The sequence below is a fragment of the Fusarium proliferatum genome (genome assembly GCF_900067095.1).
Source record: "Fusarium proliferatum ET1 genome assembly, contig: FPRO_scaffold004, whole genome shotgun sequence".
Classification (NCBI taxonomy): Eukaryota; Fungi; Ascomycota; class Sordariomycetes; order Hypocreales; family Nectriaceae; genus Fusarium; species Fusarium proliferatum.
In genome coordinates this window covers 2,765,463-2,780,434 of record NW_022194793.1, presented here as the reverse complement: position 1 = coordinate 2,780,434, position 14,972 = coordinate 2,765,463, and the positions used below count along the sequence as shown (strand labels likewise).

The following is a 14,972-nucleotide window of genomic DNA, read 5'->3' as shown; positions in this document are numbered from 1 at the left end:
GGTTTTTGTTTTTTCTAACCTTTGAAGAGGTGAGAGAGCGGAGAGAGCGGAGAAAGGAGAGGGCGATCAAGTGATGTTGGATTCGTGAAGTTATTCGCTGTCGTTGAGTCTGACCTTGACCCAGAGCCAGAGCCAAAACTTGGCTTTCACTGGCGTCTCCAGCTGTAACTGGGCCCTGCATGTTCTAGACTCAGAACCTCCAATTGATCAAGGTCGTTAGGTAGGTAGTTACTGAAAGAAAACAGGAAACTGAGTTAGGTGATCAACAGTCAGTGAATTAGTCAACAGCTGGCGGCCTCTTCTTTTCTTCAGCTATTAAAGGGTCTATCAAAGCCACATCTTCTTCTCCCCTTCATTTCAATCTCACATCCAACCTATGGTCTCACATTCAATCAAGCTCGGGCCCAAGACAGCTCACGACAGCTTCAGCTTCAGCGCTAGACCCGCTATAAAGACTCCAAGACCCCTAAACGCCCCTGTTCTGACCCCACCAGACAACACAGCGCAGCACAGCACAACACAACACAACAAAGCCATGACGACTTGTCAAAGAAAGGTACACAGCCGTGCTTGTTACATACTCTACATAAATCCGATGACTTTCTTTGAGTATTATTACAGATCTCATGATTTTGTTATGCATACCTACCTAGTTATGGTGTGTGCTATTTTTAGTACTCAGCTGAACTAGGTTCACGATGCAAATCACGGTCACTGCTAAGGCTCGGTGAGGCCCTTTACTACCTTATGTAGACTTGCACACATATTGCTCTGAACACTTTTACTTTCACATACATGCGAGGGAAACTCAACTTTGATATCCAGGATGACTTATCACCCCGGCACCTCCAGCTGCAGCTCTCTTCTAAAATCTTCCAAGTAACGTCTGGTCTTAATTTGCGCCAAACTCCTACCCAAAACGACTCTCGAAACAAAATAGGTACGCTCATAATATATCGTGATAATCACACTGTCTGCCCTACTGGCTTACCGAGCACCCAGCCCAGTAGAGTCAAATATTTGGCCCACTCGGCCAACAAACCTTTGTCAAAAGTAATAAGAGGCGATTTACGTATCTCGATACTCCCCGTCTCTGCATCCAGGATGCACTGGGACACCCGAACAGTCCTGTACGAGCCAGTAATGAGAGTCACCTATCCAAGTAACTCGTGTCAGCGAAAGAGCAAAAGAATTCGAGGTAGTCCCATACCGGGATCAGCTTGTGCTTCTGCCAAGTAGTCTTGAGGGCTGTGTCGGTCGCCATGAGTAGCAAGGTGGTGAGTTCGCTGGTCAAGAGCATGTCATCAACCAGTTCTGCTCCGTCTGCAAGATAGCAAATAGCGTGAGGCCTGTTGGGATCAAGAGGGCGATCATAGTTTGATTGGTTGGGGAGGTGTTGTCGAAGAACACCTTTGAGTTGCCAGTTGGCGTTCTCTTCACCTAGGCGGTTGACAAAGCGGGAATTGCTGGGGCTGTTAATAGTTGTTGTCAGCTCTACTGTTAAGTCTCAAGAAAGAAAAGGGCAAGAAGAGAAGAAGAAGATGATGATGAAGAAGAAGAAGAAAAGGATGCCCATACTTCGCATGATGCCATTGAGTATGAGTGGTCATGACACAATTTCCCTGGGCATTTTCAGACTCAGAAATATACGCGTTGATGCGCCTCCATATCATTGTAGCCTCCCACTGATTATCGTTAGGGAACTCGTGGGAGTATTCATTGACGATATCTCGACGCTCCTTGGGCGGTGGTCTGGTCTCATCAAGCCACTGCTGAACGACTTTTGGGGGGATAGGTTGGATGAATTGTTCTGTCTGCTTGCCCACTTGGCCGGTTTTGAAGTCCATGTCTTTGCATTTGATGCGGCATCGACTGAGGAAATCCATGCCCACATGTTTGTATGGGGACTGGCTGAGGGGATGAATGATATAACGGGCGATCTTCTCGAGATTCGCCCGTCTTTGATCGTTTCTGTGTCGATTCATGGCTGCTGCTTCAACTTGCTGGGCGTTGTTTTCTGGTCGCCTTTGACTGAGGGATCCTTGGGCTCTACTCTGTGGCGGCATCTTGATGCTCTTATCAAGACCTTCTTGCTCTGAATAAGCGCCAGGTTCGTCACATATGGAGGTATCGTCTTCTTGTTCACGCGCTCGGCTATTGTGTAGACGCTGTCCGCTATGTAGTATTAAGCAGGGCTGAGTTTCAGAGGCTAAGGCACCGGGGTTAGCCGAGCGGTAGTGTAAATTGTGGGCCCTGATTGGGTTTGTTTGGTTGTTATAACAACCCGCAAGCGCGGGGCCAAATATTGAGCCTCCTTGGAAACCTCAGTCACAGTGTCATCTCAAGATAAGCGCCAGGACTTCAGATACCTGACATTTTGTCGCAATGAGCCGCAAATATAGCGATGGGGGTGTACTCCCTGTCAACTCTGGGCGGCTAGGCACCGCATGCCTGTTATAGTCCCATGGCGGTTATGCTATGAAGGCAGATAGATAGATAGATAGATAGATAGATAGACTGGGCAATGGTTTGTCTCGTGGCTATGTATTGCTTCTTCTCTACTAAAGTTCTACATATCAGGCATACCAGCATACCCAACTTCATCTTATCTCATCTATCCTGTACCGTCTTTACTTCAAATTATCCCAACTTTGAGCCATGGCAGAGTCAAAACTACCCAGGACCCTCGGGGAATGGGCTTCATCCGCGACCCGGCGGGCAGTTATCGACTCTTCTATCCATGACCATCCTCAGCAGTCAGGCTCAAAGGTGGAAGAGCCCCAGTTCTTGTTGCTTCGTGCAGTCTGGCCAGCCTCTCGCGAAGCTTTTGCTTTCAAGGAGGACTGTAAAAGCAAGAGGTGGATAGACAGTCAGAACCTGAGCAGAGCAAGCTCCTATCTGAATAATCTAGACCCTTGGAACAAATACATCGGCTCTCTGGGCCAGCCTCAGGAAAGGATCATGGGAGGAACTTTCGCACTGGTCCACTACTACCAAAGGCTCTCTACTCGGCCAAACAAGAAGCCATCCGGGAACGCATTTTCCAAGGTTGATTTCAGTCCTCGAGTGACTCGGAGCCAAGCTCGCCGCAACCTTCCCCAGCGCCCTGAAACACCCACTCGTGCCCCTAGAGGTGGAACGAACGTTTCTGATGCCATGGACAGTGTCATGGACCTGTTGGAGGATCTGAACCTTGGCCCAGATGCTCCAAACTACTCCTCAGGTTCAAGTCCACTGAGCACACTCTCCGGTCACTCACCCACCTCGGGAGAGAATGCAAAGAATGTTCAGACCGAGGATGAACAGATCGTGAATACCGCCTTGATACTACTCCTCAATGCCCTCACGCTTCATTGCGATCTTGTGCAGGGCGAGTGGTCCCTCTATCGGCAGCCTTTTGTGGTGAAAAAAGCCAACGATAAAGTCTACGAAGCACGCGTGGATGGGCTTTTGCGAATCAACCACAAGAACACCCGCGCTATCATTGAAGTTAAGCCTTTCATTCGGAATGCGTCTCCAGAGATCCTTGATGGAATTCGCATGCAAGAAACAGCCCAGATGGCGGCCTGGATAGCCCAAGACCCTCCACCCCTGACTGGGCCTGCGTCCAATAGATTCACACGTCTCCTGGTCTCCCAGGATCACGGCGAGATCTATCTCATCATTGCAAGTTTCAATGCCGAGTACGTCGAGTACATCTGTGCCCGCAGCGTTCGAAGTGCAACCAAGGATTCATTTCTCGAGATGAACGAGTATGGCCCGTTCTTCGTCAAAGATTCCAAGCACATGAAGCAGTTAGGAACGATCCTTCTGGCCGTCTCGATTCAAGGCGGCTTATAGAGCGTGTTCTTATTTCCCAGGCGCATAGTGTTACTTTTGTTCAAGATTCCATCATGCTAGACAGTTTGGCGATGGCGTCTCCGGCGTGCAAGGCGTATTCGGTTTCCGAGGTCAAGGGTGTAACTCCTACGATGAACTTAGGTGCGAGCGAGCGTCAGCTCTCGACACTATCTTACCATAAGCAATCCTGAACATGTAGAGCCCCTATAGCAGTTTCCTCAATAAATTCACAAAGCCGGTCTAATCTTGCGACCAATCATTTTTGGCGTTCTGGACTTGCAGAATGTAATAACATGGAAACCCGGTGAAGAATTATGACTGATTCAAGTTACCAACTGGCCTGTTTATTACTATCATCAATCGTGGTAAGCTTTCTACAGTAACTTTCAATTTGGAGTGCCAAAGTATAGTTGGCTCCTATACTCGCTGGCTCTTCGCTACTCGCATCGCATCTTTCCTTTTATCCAAAAAATCTTCCAGATCAACATGAATTCTTAGGCCTTTCGAAGTCATGGTCTCAAAGATACCCTTGAGTTCCGAAGAATCCATCTGTCTATTCAAAGTGAGGAAAGCCTCCATCATGACATCCTTGGACCAGGGACAGTGTCTCAGGGCTCTGAACAGGGTATCCTTAGCTTTTGATCGTAGCTCTCTTTGTGTGCTGCAGAATCTGATCAAATGTATCCACAAACAAGTGTTAAACTTGCAAGTGTCGCTTGAAACGGCATGCTCAAAAGCTGCTTTTGTTGTGTTGACGTTTCCCCGTTCGATCTCGTGATGGACGGCAAATATTCGACTACTCAGGCAATCCTGAGCTGGAGTCAAGACTGTTTCGTGCAGAAGCGTTCTCGATTCGTCAATGACGCGAAGACTGGAGTCGGCCCATTCGAAAAGTGATAAGAATATGGTGTTCCTCGGGAAGTACACCAGGAACTTCTTCAGCTGCTCGAGCAGATATGCGCGACGAAAAGGTCTTGGCTTTGTTAGCAATAATATAACAATCTTTGAATTGAGACTCACCCTCGACTTGCGTGCAAGTATAGTAGCCTCGACGCAAACTGTAGTAATTGCTCATGAGCGCGAGATGCTTGGTAGCCTCGGGACTTGAACTCGAGAGATGTTCGGTGCACTGTCTCTATCGCAGCCGAGATACTTCCTTGTGATGCCGACATCGGTTCTGTGCAGCTCTCAGAAGTCAAGTACGACAACAGGACTAGGCACTCGGTAGTAGTACTGGCATCCTCGAGGTTCGCACCGGAAATAAAGTCACTCGTCAAAGACGAGAAAGTTCGGTGGGCTTTGAGAATATGTGTCGATGATACTTCAGGGGTTCCAGCCGACCTTCGAAGAGCATCGTCCACAGAGGAGCATAATATTCGAACTGCTAGCTGTATATCACCCCTCTGAAGTTCCATCCATGACCAAGTTCTCCAAAGAGCAAACACATCTGCTGTTGGTGAGTTCTGCAGTGACTCGTTAGCATGGCGACGAGTCAAAGTCGGAGAAGACAGATTACTAACCGACACAAGCTCAGTCGCTGATGACAATACCTTGGCTGCAACTTCGTGATTTTCATTTGTATATTCAGCAATAGCGTACGCTCGGTAAAGACCAAGGTTCGTTGGATAACGCTTCAGTAAAGACTTGGCCGCTTTCTTAACACTGGAGCCATCTTGAACTTGAGACAATGCCAAATGATATGTGGCTAAACCCTCAAAGTTGGCATTGTGAACCAGTTGCTTCGTTGCGTTGGCCATAAATCCAAGTTCAACGTCATTCTTTCTATTCCTTGAGGGTAGATAGGAGAACCATTCTGAGTGAGGGAAAAGGACGTCGAGTGTTTCCGAGACGCAAAGAGGGTTCTGGTGGAAAGGAGGGGACTTCCTCTGGATCTCAGTCGGATCCTCGTCTCCCGATAGTGGTGTGGGAGCACTCGACTCCATGTGCAATGTGAAAACTGCAAGGAACTGATCATGGTACGCCTCTTCGGTCCAGTGGTCAGACCAGAATGTTGGGGGTAATCCCTGGAATATCAGAAATGCGTCCAGCACTTGCTCCTGTACAGCAGGTAGCATATTCTTTGGAACGAAAAACAGAAGTGGCTCGATGTCAGAGAACATCACCACTCTAAATGGATCGTCCTCTGTTCCTGCGTCCATGGTTCTAGCGGGAATTCGAGCCTGATCGGCTTGTGAGCTCTCTAGGGTTGCCCATCGTTTGTAGTCATCTCGGGACTGGCATTCGGGTCCTTTGATATCTTGTAGTGGTTCGGGAGCATCGCCTATTCCACCATCTGCTACAAATTTCGCCCAACCTTGAGCGTCTGCTTCTCCTATCCTCGGGACTTCACTCTCCCAAAAGTCTCGAAGTGGACCGAAGGCTGCACTCTGGTCATCCAGTGGCATGGGCCGGAAGAAGTTGAGTTCTATAAAAGCCTGCCAGGCTGCGACTGCAAGCTCCTTATAACCAGAGTCATGGATGAACCTGGTAAGTCTCAGAAAGACATAGATAGCTTCCCTCAAGTCTTCGGGCTCGATGTTCACTTCTGATCGAGATATAACATGCCGTATTCTATCCAGGTGTATTTGCTTGAGGGTGTCAAAATGGAAAGCAGAAATATTAGACATGGAAAAATTAAGATGCGTCTTCCACAGAGTGAAGCTCTTATCCTCATCCTCGCGCAGATCAAGCCACTTCTTGGCGGCGACTTTGCTATTCCATACTTTTATGCCTTCCCGCATGAGAGGAATGAGCACTCGAATACGATCCTGGTGGTTTGATACATTAGACAAGGCTGATTCAAGTATATGCAGCTTGATCTCCGCAAAACTGTGTACCTCAGCTTCAAGCGCCTTGTGGTCGATATCCTCGCCTGCTCTTAAAAGGGCATCTTGATGGTTTGCCAACTCGAGCCATGCATCTATATCATCTGGCTGGTCCTTGACACGTCTCGAGAGCTGAATCGACTTCCATTTCAGGGGATTATTCTGGTCGACATTGATATCGTCTGCAACCGCGTCTGACTCGGATTCCAAGTCGCTGCCATCATATTGGCGTGGTTTTGCCTTTCCCTCTATGGATCGATAAGTCGGTTGCTCTTCATCTTCTGACTCTTCAGAGGCTCGATGCAAGTGTTTACGCTTCTTCGGTGAGCTTAGTGCCAAAAAGTCGCCGTCTTCTTCACCTTGACTATCGATCTCTTGCTTCCTGACTCTCAGCGGTGTAGGTCTTATACGCCAGTTTCTGGAGCGCAGACCATCCCTATCTTTCAAGGCATATGAACCTTCACCGGGCATACGTAGACTGAACTGATCTCTAGGTCCATCGCGATGAATTACAAGACGACCTCGTGTGCCGAGGACCTTTCCATAACCATCACGATAGTAAACAGGAACCTGAGACCGGTCAAGACCTCCATAGCGAATGATTAAGGGATCCCCTTTAGTGTCAATGATGTACAGACGCGATGCATCGTCACTGCTTCGTGTAACTTTGGTGAGCAGGCGGTGCTCAAATGCTTCAGAGTGACCAGTTTGCGATGTCTCACGGTGTCGGCCACGAGAGTCTGTGCGATGCTTTTTTGGCCGGTGATGGTCGCGATGTGAATCAGAATGGTGATGACTTCGTTTCCTCCTGGAATCTCGCTCGCGTTCTCGCTCTCGCTCTCGCTCCCGCCCTTCGTCCTTAGCGCTAGATCCTGTGGGTGTGTCCCTATCCTTATCCTTGTATTTTGGTTTGAAAGAAGAGAATTTGGGTGCTTTCAAGTCGGAAGTCTCGGATTTTGGCTTAAAAGATGCAAATTTAGGTACCGAAGACTTGGTGTCCTCATCCTTGCTGGACATTGTGCTGGTCGATCGACAGAGTTTTCGTCATATCCCCATTACTGTAAAGATGGTTTATGTGGATTTGAGCAAGAGTTTGTGAGCATCGTTGAGAAAAGAGGCTTGATAATAAGTTTAACGGAAACAAAATACAATTATCTTCTTGTAAGTTGACTGAGAGGGCGAGTGTGAGAAAGCGTGTCAGCCTCAACTTTCAGCCACAACGAAATGAAATACAGTGCGATGCTACTAGTTTTATACTATGTATCTATTCATCATCGGCCTTGATATGTCCTTCCTCTAATACCTTAGTACCTATTCTTATGGCATATAAAGTTTCTGCAAATTCCTATCAGATTGTTTTGTAGCAGGAACGGAATTGCTACAGAATCTCATTATAAAAATATTTCTCGTCACGTCCTTGTACCTGAAAGAATCATCACAAGGGCACCATGTTGGACAGTAACCCCTGAATTAATCTCGTCCATGTCCGTCTTACAGCCCGAGGAATCCAATCGCACAAAGCGAAAAACAAAGCTAATGATTGATCTGACTGCATTCATCCAACATGTCAGCCCTAGGGACATGCTGTCCATCCTGTAAGCCAGGGGTTGCATCCATCCATTTGAACTGCACTGGAGAGAGGTCGGTAGGTTGTCAAAACCACTTAACGTTAGGAAAATGGAGTTATTGTCGAGTGGATTGGATGGAAGCTTAACGGTCTGTGGCGTCCACTTTCGGGGACCTAAATAAGCGGGGACGACACTGTATTTTAGTGGATAGGCGGACTTAGCAGGGGCTGTATTACAGCTTAAAATCTCCCTGCTTTCTGCCCCTCGCTAGCTACAGTACAAGTTTATCTACACTCCTGTCCCTCTCTCGCCATGGATCTCTCCCCAACGACACTCGTTACTTACATCGCTATCTCTGTCGTGACTATTTTTGTCGGTTGGCTCATCATGGGTTTCTTTGGCGGCAACAAATTCCCCGTCGAGGGCAAAGTATGTCCCATCATGATACGTCTCATGATCAGTCCCTTTCTACCACAGCACGACTAACAATGCCTACAGACAGTCCTCATCACAGGTGCATCCGAAGGCATGGGCCTCAGCGCAGCCACTCAATTGTCTGCCAAGGGCGCAAATATTGTTCTCGTCTCTCGAAGCGCCAGTAAACTCGAAGCTGCACTCTTCACCGTCAAGGTCCGCTGCTATTATTCCATCTGCTTTCACAATTATACGCTGACTTGACCCCAGGCCGCAGCCAAGAATCCCCAGACCCAACGCTTCCACTACATCGCCGCCGACGTCTCTGCCGAATCATACGCGAAGCCTCTCCTCGAAAAAGTCATCAGCTGGAACAATGGTCAAGCCCCTGATATCGTCTGGACCATCGCTGGATTCTCCTTCCCCGAATTGTTCGTCGATATGGAAATGAAGTCAATGCGACAGCACATGGACGTCAACTTCTGGGGCACAGCTGAGATGGCACATGCCGCTATGCGTGAGTGGCTCGCTATAGACAAGCCTGTCGAAAAGGAGCCCAAGCACTTCATCATGACTGGAAGTGTCTGTGCCTGCTATTCTCCTCCAGGATACACTCCCTACACCCCCTCCAAGTATGCAATGAAAGGTCTGGCCGAATGTATCCAGCAAGAAGTCATGCTGTATCCTCAGAATGTTCAAGTCCATCTAGTTTTGCCTGGCACCATTCTCTCCCCTGGTAATGTCCGCGAGAACGAGCATAAGCCCGAGATCACCAAGACCATTGAGAAGGACGACCCCAAGCAAACCCCAGATGAAGTTGCTGCGGTAGCTATCAAGGGTCTGGAAGCTGGACAGCACCATATTACTGTGAACTTCCTTGGTTCACTCATGAAGTGGGCATCTTTTGGTGGCACTCCCAAGAACAGCTTCGTTGACGTTCTTGGAGCTCTGCTTGCTACATTTGTGTGGATCTTTGTTCGTCCTATTCTTGATCACCAGATCAAGAGCCACGCAAAAAAGTACGGCCACCCAAGCTTGTACAACAAGAAATCCCCAAGCGCTTAATAATGCATTGTCAGGTTCCAAAAAATCCAGGTAATGATTAGAGATACCCATTTAATAATAATAATAATAATAATGAACAAACCTGCTATGCTTTTCTGATATCTATGTATGTGGTGGTATCTATCAATATCTATAGTCCCCGTTTATACGCCGCTCCATTTACCAAACTTGGTATATGACTTGAACATTTCCTTCACAATAGCACGTCCGCTTCCATCCATGGCGTCGTTCAAAATCTTCCTCACCTCAGGGGGTGTGATATCGAAGATGGAGTTCATGGCAGGCTCAAGAGCTTCTCTCACACGGCGGGGCACATCAGCTTCAAGCTGTAACTTGACGTACTGCATCATGACCAGGTACATATGTCGTCCAGCTGAACGCTTTGCCGCATCTGTAGCTGAGTCAAGAGAACTCTGGTGCTGAGATCGAGACACAGCACCTGCTGTTGGTTCGCAGATAAGAGTAACAAGACGGGCATAGCGATGAGCTTTTGTCTCGTGCGAGCTTTGGCTTAAGGTATCAGTAGTACTGCGGTTGATAATGAGGTTACGGAGGAGAGCCTGCATTGCTGACAAGAGAAGGTGGTGATGACCTTCAAGCCGGAGACGGTGTTTCTTGATGATAACTTCCATCAAATTGCACAACAGGGCAAAGGGTACTCTTTCATTGGACACTTGTTCGTCAAGCGTCTTCGTTGACAGGCTCAAGTCAGAGATGGTATTGAGCACCAACTCGATGTTCCATTGGGTCATCGACTGGGGCTTCTTCTCCAGGAGTGTGCAGAGAATACGACACACTCGGGTACAAACGGACTGGCTCTTGAGCGTCAACAGGGTTGAGGTCAGCTCACTGTGAGCGGTCGCCAGGTCAAACCCGGAGCCTTTCCCTTGTAGATCAGGGCATGCTACTCTGTGTTAGTTGACACAACTTCAATGGCTTCAGTTGTCTTACCTAGGAGCTGGTTCACAACGGTATAGATAGCCGATGCTTGACCATCCGAGTCCGAACCTTGCACAAACACATGAATGAGGTCCCTCAAGTACGCCATCTTAGCGGAGGTGTCCATCTCCTTTGTGACCGAAGCAACATTGCTCTGGAAGAAAGGCTCGCGAAGTTCCTGTGGTACCTGGCTGATGCTGTAAAACGTTGTTGGTCGGGGTTCTTCCAGATGCGCAGAGAAGTAGGTCCTGAGGAACGTTTGTATTTGCCATCCACGGAGATCTCCTGCCGCCATGGCTGCATGGCTGCTCTTTTCCGCCTTTCTTATGTCCGATTCCTTTAGTCTGGAAGCCCCTGAAAGACTCTCCATCGAGTCTGCGGCATCGACTGCAGCAAGAAGCCTGAGGTCGGCAATGACATTGTGAGTCTCAAATGCCTTCTTCGTTTTCAAGAAGTAGCCAGTAGCTGCAATCACACATTTTCCTAATGCATCCTTTGCTGCATCAGACACTGTGCTTAGCTCAGGATGGCTGGCGAAGTTTGGCGACTTCTCAGCCTCTGTGATTAACGCTTTCAAAAGGGTCATGCGGAAAGGCGACAAGTCCCCAGCTTCTTCACAGTCAGAAATGAAACTGCGACTCTCCTCAAAATATTTGTTACTTCGCTCGTCCAAATGCTCCGCCATCTGTCGAATAGTGGCCGCCGCCATCATATAATATGCTTCGATCAGATCGATTAAAGTGCCGTCTTGAGTAGGCGTGGAGCTAGAGATGTCTGACATAGCATCCGCAACATCAACTAAATGGGGGAATTCCATTCCTTCGTAGAAAGTCGCTCGGCCCATCAATTTAGTGGACAGTCCGAGAATGTATCTCCACCCCTCGATCGATATCCGTTTTGTCGTCTTTGCTCTGTGAGCATTGAGTAATTCCATAATACGTTCTCTCTGCGGTCGAGTAAAGGCATCTGTATGAGTACTGCTCAGGCTCCGAATCCAGGCCTGGCTGCTCTCTGCAGGCCATCGCTTCTCCTTTCCATCCTCTTCCAACGACTTGATCAGTCGGTCGATAAGGTCGCCAGCGACTTTGACTGTGTTCATGTTGTTTTCGTTCTCAAGGAGGCATGCCCAAATATCCCTCGAATGAGTAACTTCACTGCTGGGTAGAGATAACGCATTCTGCAATGCTTTGGGGAGGGTAGCTTTGGTGCCATAAACGAATCGGCTTAAACGGCCAGAGCCCCGCAAAAACCAGGCCAAATAATGCTCTGGGGCAGCTTCTTCGAGGAAATCTGGCTTATAACCATGCTGTAAGAATGATGAAAGGTCTCTCCCCTTCAGGGACTTTGATGAGAGCAGGTCCTTTGACAGTCGATTGGTGAAAGCATCCACCAGGCTTGCGGGCTCGCTGATATGTGCGTCATCAGGGCTCAAGGAAACCCAAGCTTGGCAACAGCATTTGAAGGCTTCATACGTTTCCTTAGACTCGAGAGGTGACTCAGACAAAATCTTGGTCAGTTGTCCTTGGACAGAGGCCCAAATATCAGCTCGTGACTGAGGGGTCACCCAAGAAATGGTCTTCGACACAACTCCCCACTTCAGTGCTGTCAGGGTGGACGACGTCTTTTTCACTTGGCTTACCAAGTCAAATAGCTTACTGCCAACGGCATCCACGTATGTCTCGCTTCGAATGCCTTGAGCAACGCAGTCCAAGAAGAGGCAGAGTGTCCTGGAGTGCAGTTTCTCTTCCTTGACCCACTCCAAAATCTCCAGAAGCTGCTGTGGTGACATCTCCTTTTCAATCAAGCTCTCGAATGAAGTATTTCCCTGCTTCTCTTGGCCAACCTGAAGCCATGGTGAGGCAGTCTTGGTCTTCTTCTTCTCAACCTTACAAAGCTGCTGGAACCACAACTTCAGGAACCCAGCGAAATCTCGTCCAGTTCGGTATACTTGAGCGATGGCTTGAATGATTTTGGAAACTGATTCTAGATCCTGATGCTTAAGCTCTGAGGAGACGCTTCGCTCGCAGACTGTCTCTAGCAGGCTTTCGCCTTCGGGGAGCTTGAACACATCAAAATCACAACCAGCAATGACTGCGGTTAAATGCCAGTTTATGCTATCCTCCTGTAGGGCATACTCTCGACAAACAGAACGCAGATCATTTGTGTCGATTGACATTGACTTTTCAGCCGCTCGCTCCAGAACAGCCTGCACCAGCTTATCTCTGTTCTCTCGTCCTCTTAGCGAGCCTTCCACAACTTTGAAGATCTGCTTCATCCAGTCGATATTTCCCTTCCGTAACCTTCCTTCACTAAGAGCATCTGTCACACTTGAAGCTAAGAAGTACAGCGCAGGAGCTGCCGTTTCAAGGTTTTTCTCGGCTGCATGAAGTGCTCTGGCGATGGGTTCCATATCTTGTCGGTTAATGAAGGCGGCTCGGGCGGGGAGTATCAAATTGCGATGCATGAGATTTTCCAAATCGATCGTCCATTTCGCCCGTAGGGGGTCTCGTGTAACCCTGTCGTGTGATCCATCGATACCCTCAAGTTTGCTGAAGATGGCAGCGGATGGTGTGAATAGCTGTGCTGCGACCTCCAGTGTATCATCGGTTCCTTGCAAGTGAAAATCCCAGATGGATGATATCGTCTCGATCCAGTATTCCCTCCCTTCTTGCTCTTCACCGCTAGTAAGCGCAACATTGCACAGCTTTAGGGACAATGATGCCAGGGTCGCTGCATCAGCTGCTGAGGTACAGAACAGAGATCGGATATGCTCTGCGCCGATCTTGTCGTGGGATGATTGCGTGGCAGATGAACGAAGGCGGTCCAGTAATGTCTTCAGGGCACTTAGTAAAGCATCTCCACTCATAAGGCACCCTTCGGTATCTCGTAGAGCTTCGAGGTCGAAGCTCTTCGTTGGCGACCGCTTTCTCTTGGAGGAACTGAATGATAAGTTCGTAGCTGGTTGTGAGATATCTTTCAGAGTTTGCTGCAGTACTGCAATGAATCGTCTATCGGCAAGAGACTTTGCGAGTGAGAATAAAGGAATGCGCTGAAAGACACATTCAAGGATAGTCCAGGTCAGGGGCCAGCGTCGCAAAGTTTCGGCATCTTTTGATGCGCCGTTCATCGACTTTAGCAGCCATCGCAAGCTGCTCTCCTCTGCAGCATGGAATTGGCTATCTGCTGATACAGTCAAACTGTTCCATAACTTTTCTAGATTCTTTCCATCTTCGCCTGGACCGTTTTGGTCAAGACCTCTCACAGTCTTAATCAGGTCCATCTTTTGCTGTAGCACGTGTAAGCATTCACAATTGGGAAGCACGCAGCAAGAAAGACACATACTAGAGTTGAAGAATTTTCTTGTGAGAAGTCTTCCGCCATAAACACATCCATAGCGACAGTTTTACAAAGGAATGATTGAAAAGAAATGGTTGAGAAAAGAAGCTATACAAACCTCGACCTTTGAATGCGCCCCGCGACTTTTCCTGAGTTCCACCCAAAATTTCCAAAATTCTGCCACAACGCCAAACCGTTACCGGCTCACCATGCTCACCGCCTACAGCCCGGCTCTTGTCACCCGGCTTGTTCCATATTCAAGCTTGACATCACGTCCATAGATAAAGCTCGTTGCAGCTCTTGATTTCGCTCGTCACGACCAATTGCACGACCTAAGTATGCCAATTCCTTTTGTTCTATTAATCTCCGATCAATGAATCTGACGCGATACTTCACAGTTCAAAATGGCCGATTCCACTGTCGCCCGCCCTCCTCCCAGCGCCATTTCCCGGCCGCTTAGCGAGTCTCTTCTCAATGAGAAGGTAATCACGAGACCCGAATACTTCAAACGCTTTCTGTACAAAGTTCCAGTACTGAATTAATTCTAGTGGGATCGCTGCCTCTCCAACCTCCTTGTCAAGTCCTCCCTCGGTCTCGGTTTCGGCGTCGTCTTCTCCGTCCTTCTGTTCAAGCGAAGAGCATGGCCCGCATTCGTTGGTGTCGGCTTCGGTGCTGGTCGTGCCTATGAGGAGTGCAACTTCAGCCTGAAGCAGGCTGCGCGAGAACTCAAGAAGCAGTCCGCATAAGGGGTTACAGTGGTGGGCGCCAATGAAGAGAAACGAGCCGTTTATTTTGTACCAGCAACGAACACACCAGAAAGTGGTGATGTGTTAAGGGATGACACAGGGAATTTTGCTGCGGGCTTCACAGAGAGCCAATGTCAGAGTAGGATGGGCTTTTCAGATTCAATAGAGGTATCATGTACAACAACCTGCCAATCCTGACCTTTCACCAGTCTTCATCATCGTTGTCCCTGTAGCCTACA

General features: G+C 48.5%; 6 protein-coding genes across 6 annotated transcripts; 3 read left to right on the top strand and 3 right to left on the bottom strand.

Annotated features, from left to right (window-relative positions):
* Positions 1-965: 965 nt before the first annotated feature.
* On the bottom strand, positions 966-2,066 carry FPRO_05068 (uncharacterized protein; the record flags this gene model as incomplete). The annotated part of the gene is made up of 3 exons (XM_031230645.1): positions 966-1,154; positions 1,211-1,472; positions 1,579-2,066. 3 exons carry the CDS (start codon positions 2,064-2,066, stop codon positions 966-968), a joined length of 939 nt encoding a protein of 312 aa, XP_031080761.1.
* Positions 2,067-2,658: 592 nt separating this feature from the next.
* Positions 2,659-3,840, top strand: FPRO_05067 (uncharacterized protein; the record flags this gene model as incomplete). Its single annotated transcript, XM_031230644.1, has 1 exon — positions 2,659-3,840. The coding sequence occupies one exon, from the start codon at positions 2,659-2,661 to the stop codon at positions 3,838-3,840; it is 1,182 nt and encodes a 393-aa protein (XP_031080760.1).
* A 417-nt stretch (positions 3,841-4,257) lies between these two features.
* On the bottom strand, positions 4,258-7,682 carry FPRO_05066 (uncharacterized protein; the record flags this gene model as incomplete). Its single annotated transcript, XM_031230643.1, has 2 exons — positions 4,258-4,813; positions 4,861-7,682. 2 exons carry the CDS (start codon positions 7,680-7,682, stop codon positions 4,258-4,260), a joined length of 3,378 nt encoding a protein of 1,125 aa, XP_031080759.1.
* An 863-nt stretch (positions 7,683-8,545) lies between these two features.
* On the top strand, positions 8,546-9,712 carry FPRO_05065 (uncharacterized protein; the record flags this gene model as incomplete). The annotated part of the gene is made up of 3 exons (XM_031230642.1): positions 8,546-8,662; positions 8,732-8,863; positions 8,918-9,712. 3 exons carry the CDS (start codon positions 8,546-8,548, stop codon positions 9,710-9,712), a joined length of 1,044 nt encoding a protein of 347 aa, XP_031080758.1.
* A 143-nt stretch (positions 9,713-9,855) lies between these two features.
* On the bottom strand, positions 9,856-14,044 carry FPRO_05064 (uncharacterized protein; the record flags this gene model as incomplete). The annotated part of the gene is made up of 3 exons (XM_031230641.1): positions 9,856-10,616; positions 10,664-13,937; positions 13,994-14,044. 3 exons carry the CDS (start codon positions 14,042-14,044, stop codon positions 9,856-9,858), a joined length of 4,086 nt encoding a protein of 1,361 aa, XP_031080757.1.
* Positions 14,045-14,391: 347 nt separating this feature from the next.
* FPRO_05063 (putative UPF0327 protein NCU06495) lies at positions 14,392-14,733 on the top strand (the record flags this gene model as incomplete). The annotated part of the gene is made up of 2 exons (XM_031230640.1): positions 14,392-14,469; positions 14,536-14,733. The coding sequence occupies 2 exons, from the start codon at positions 14,392-14,394 to the stop codon at positions 14,731-14,733; spliced, it is 276 nt and encodes a 91-aa protein (XP_031080756.1).
* Positions 14,734-14,972: the final 239 nt, after the last annotated feature.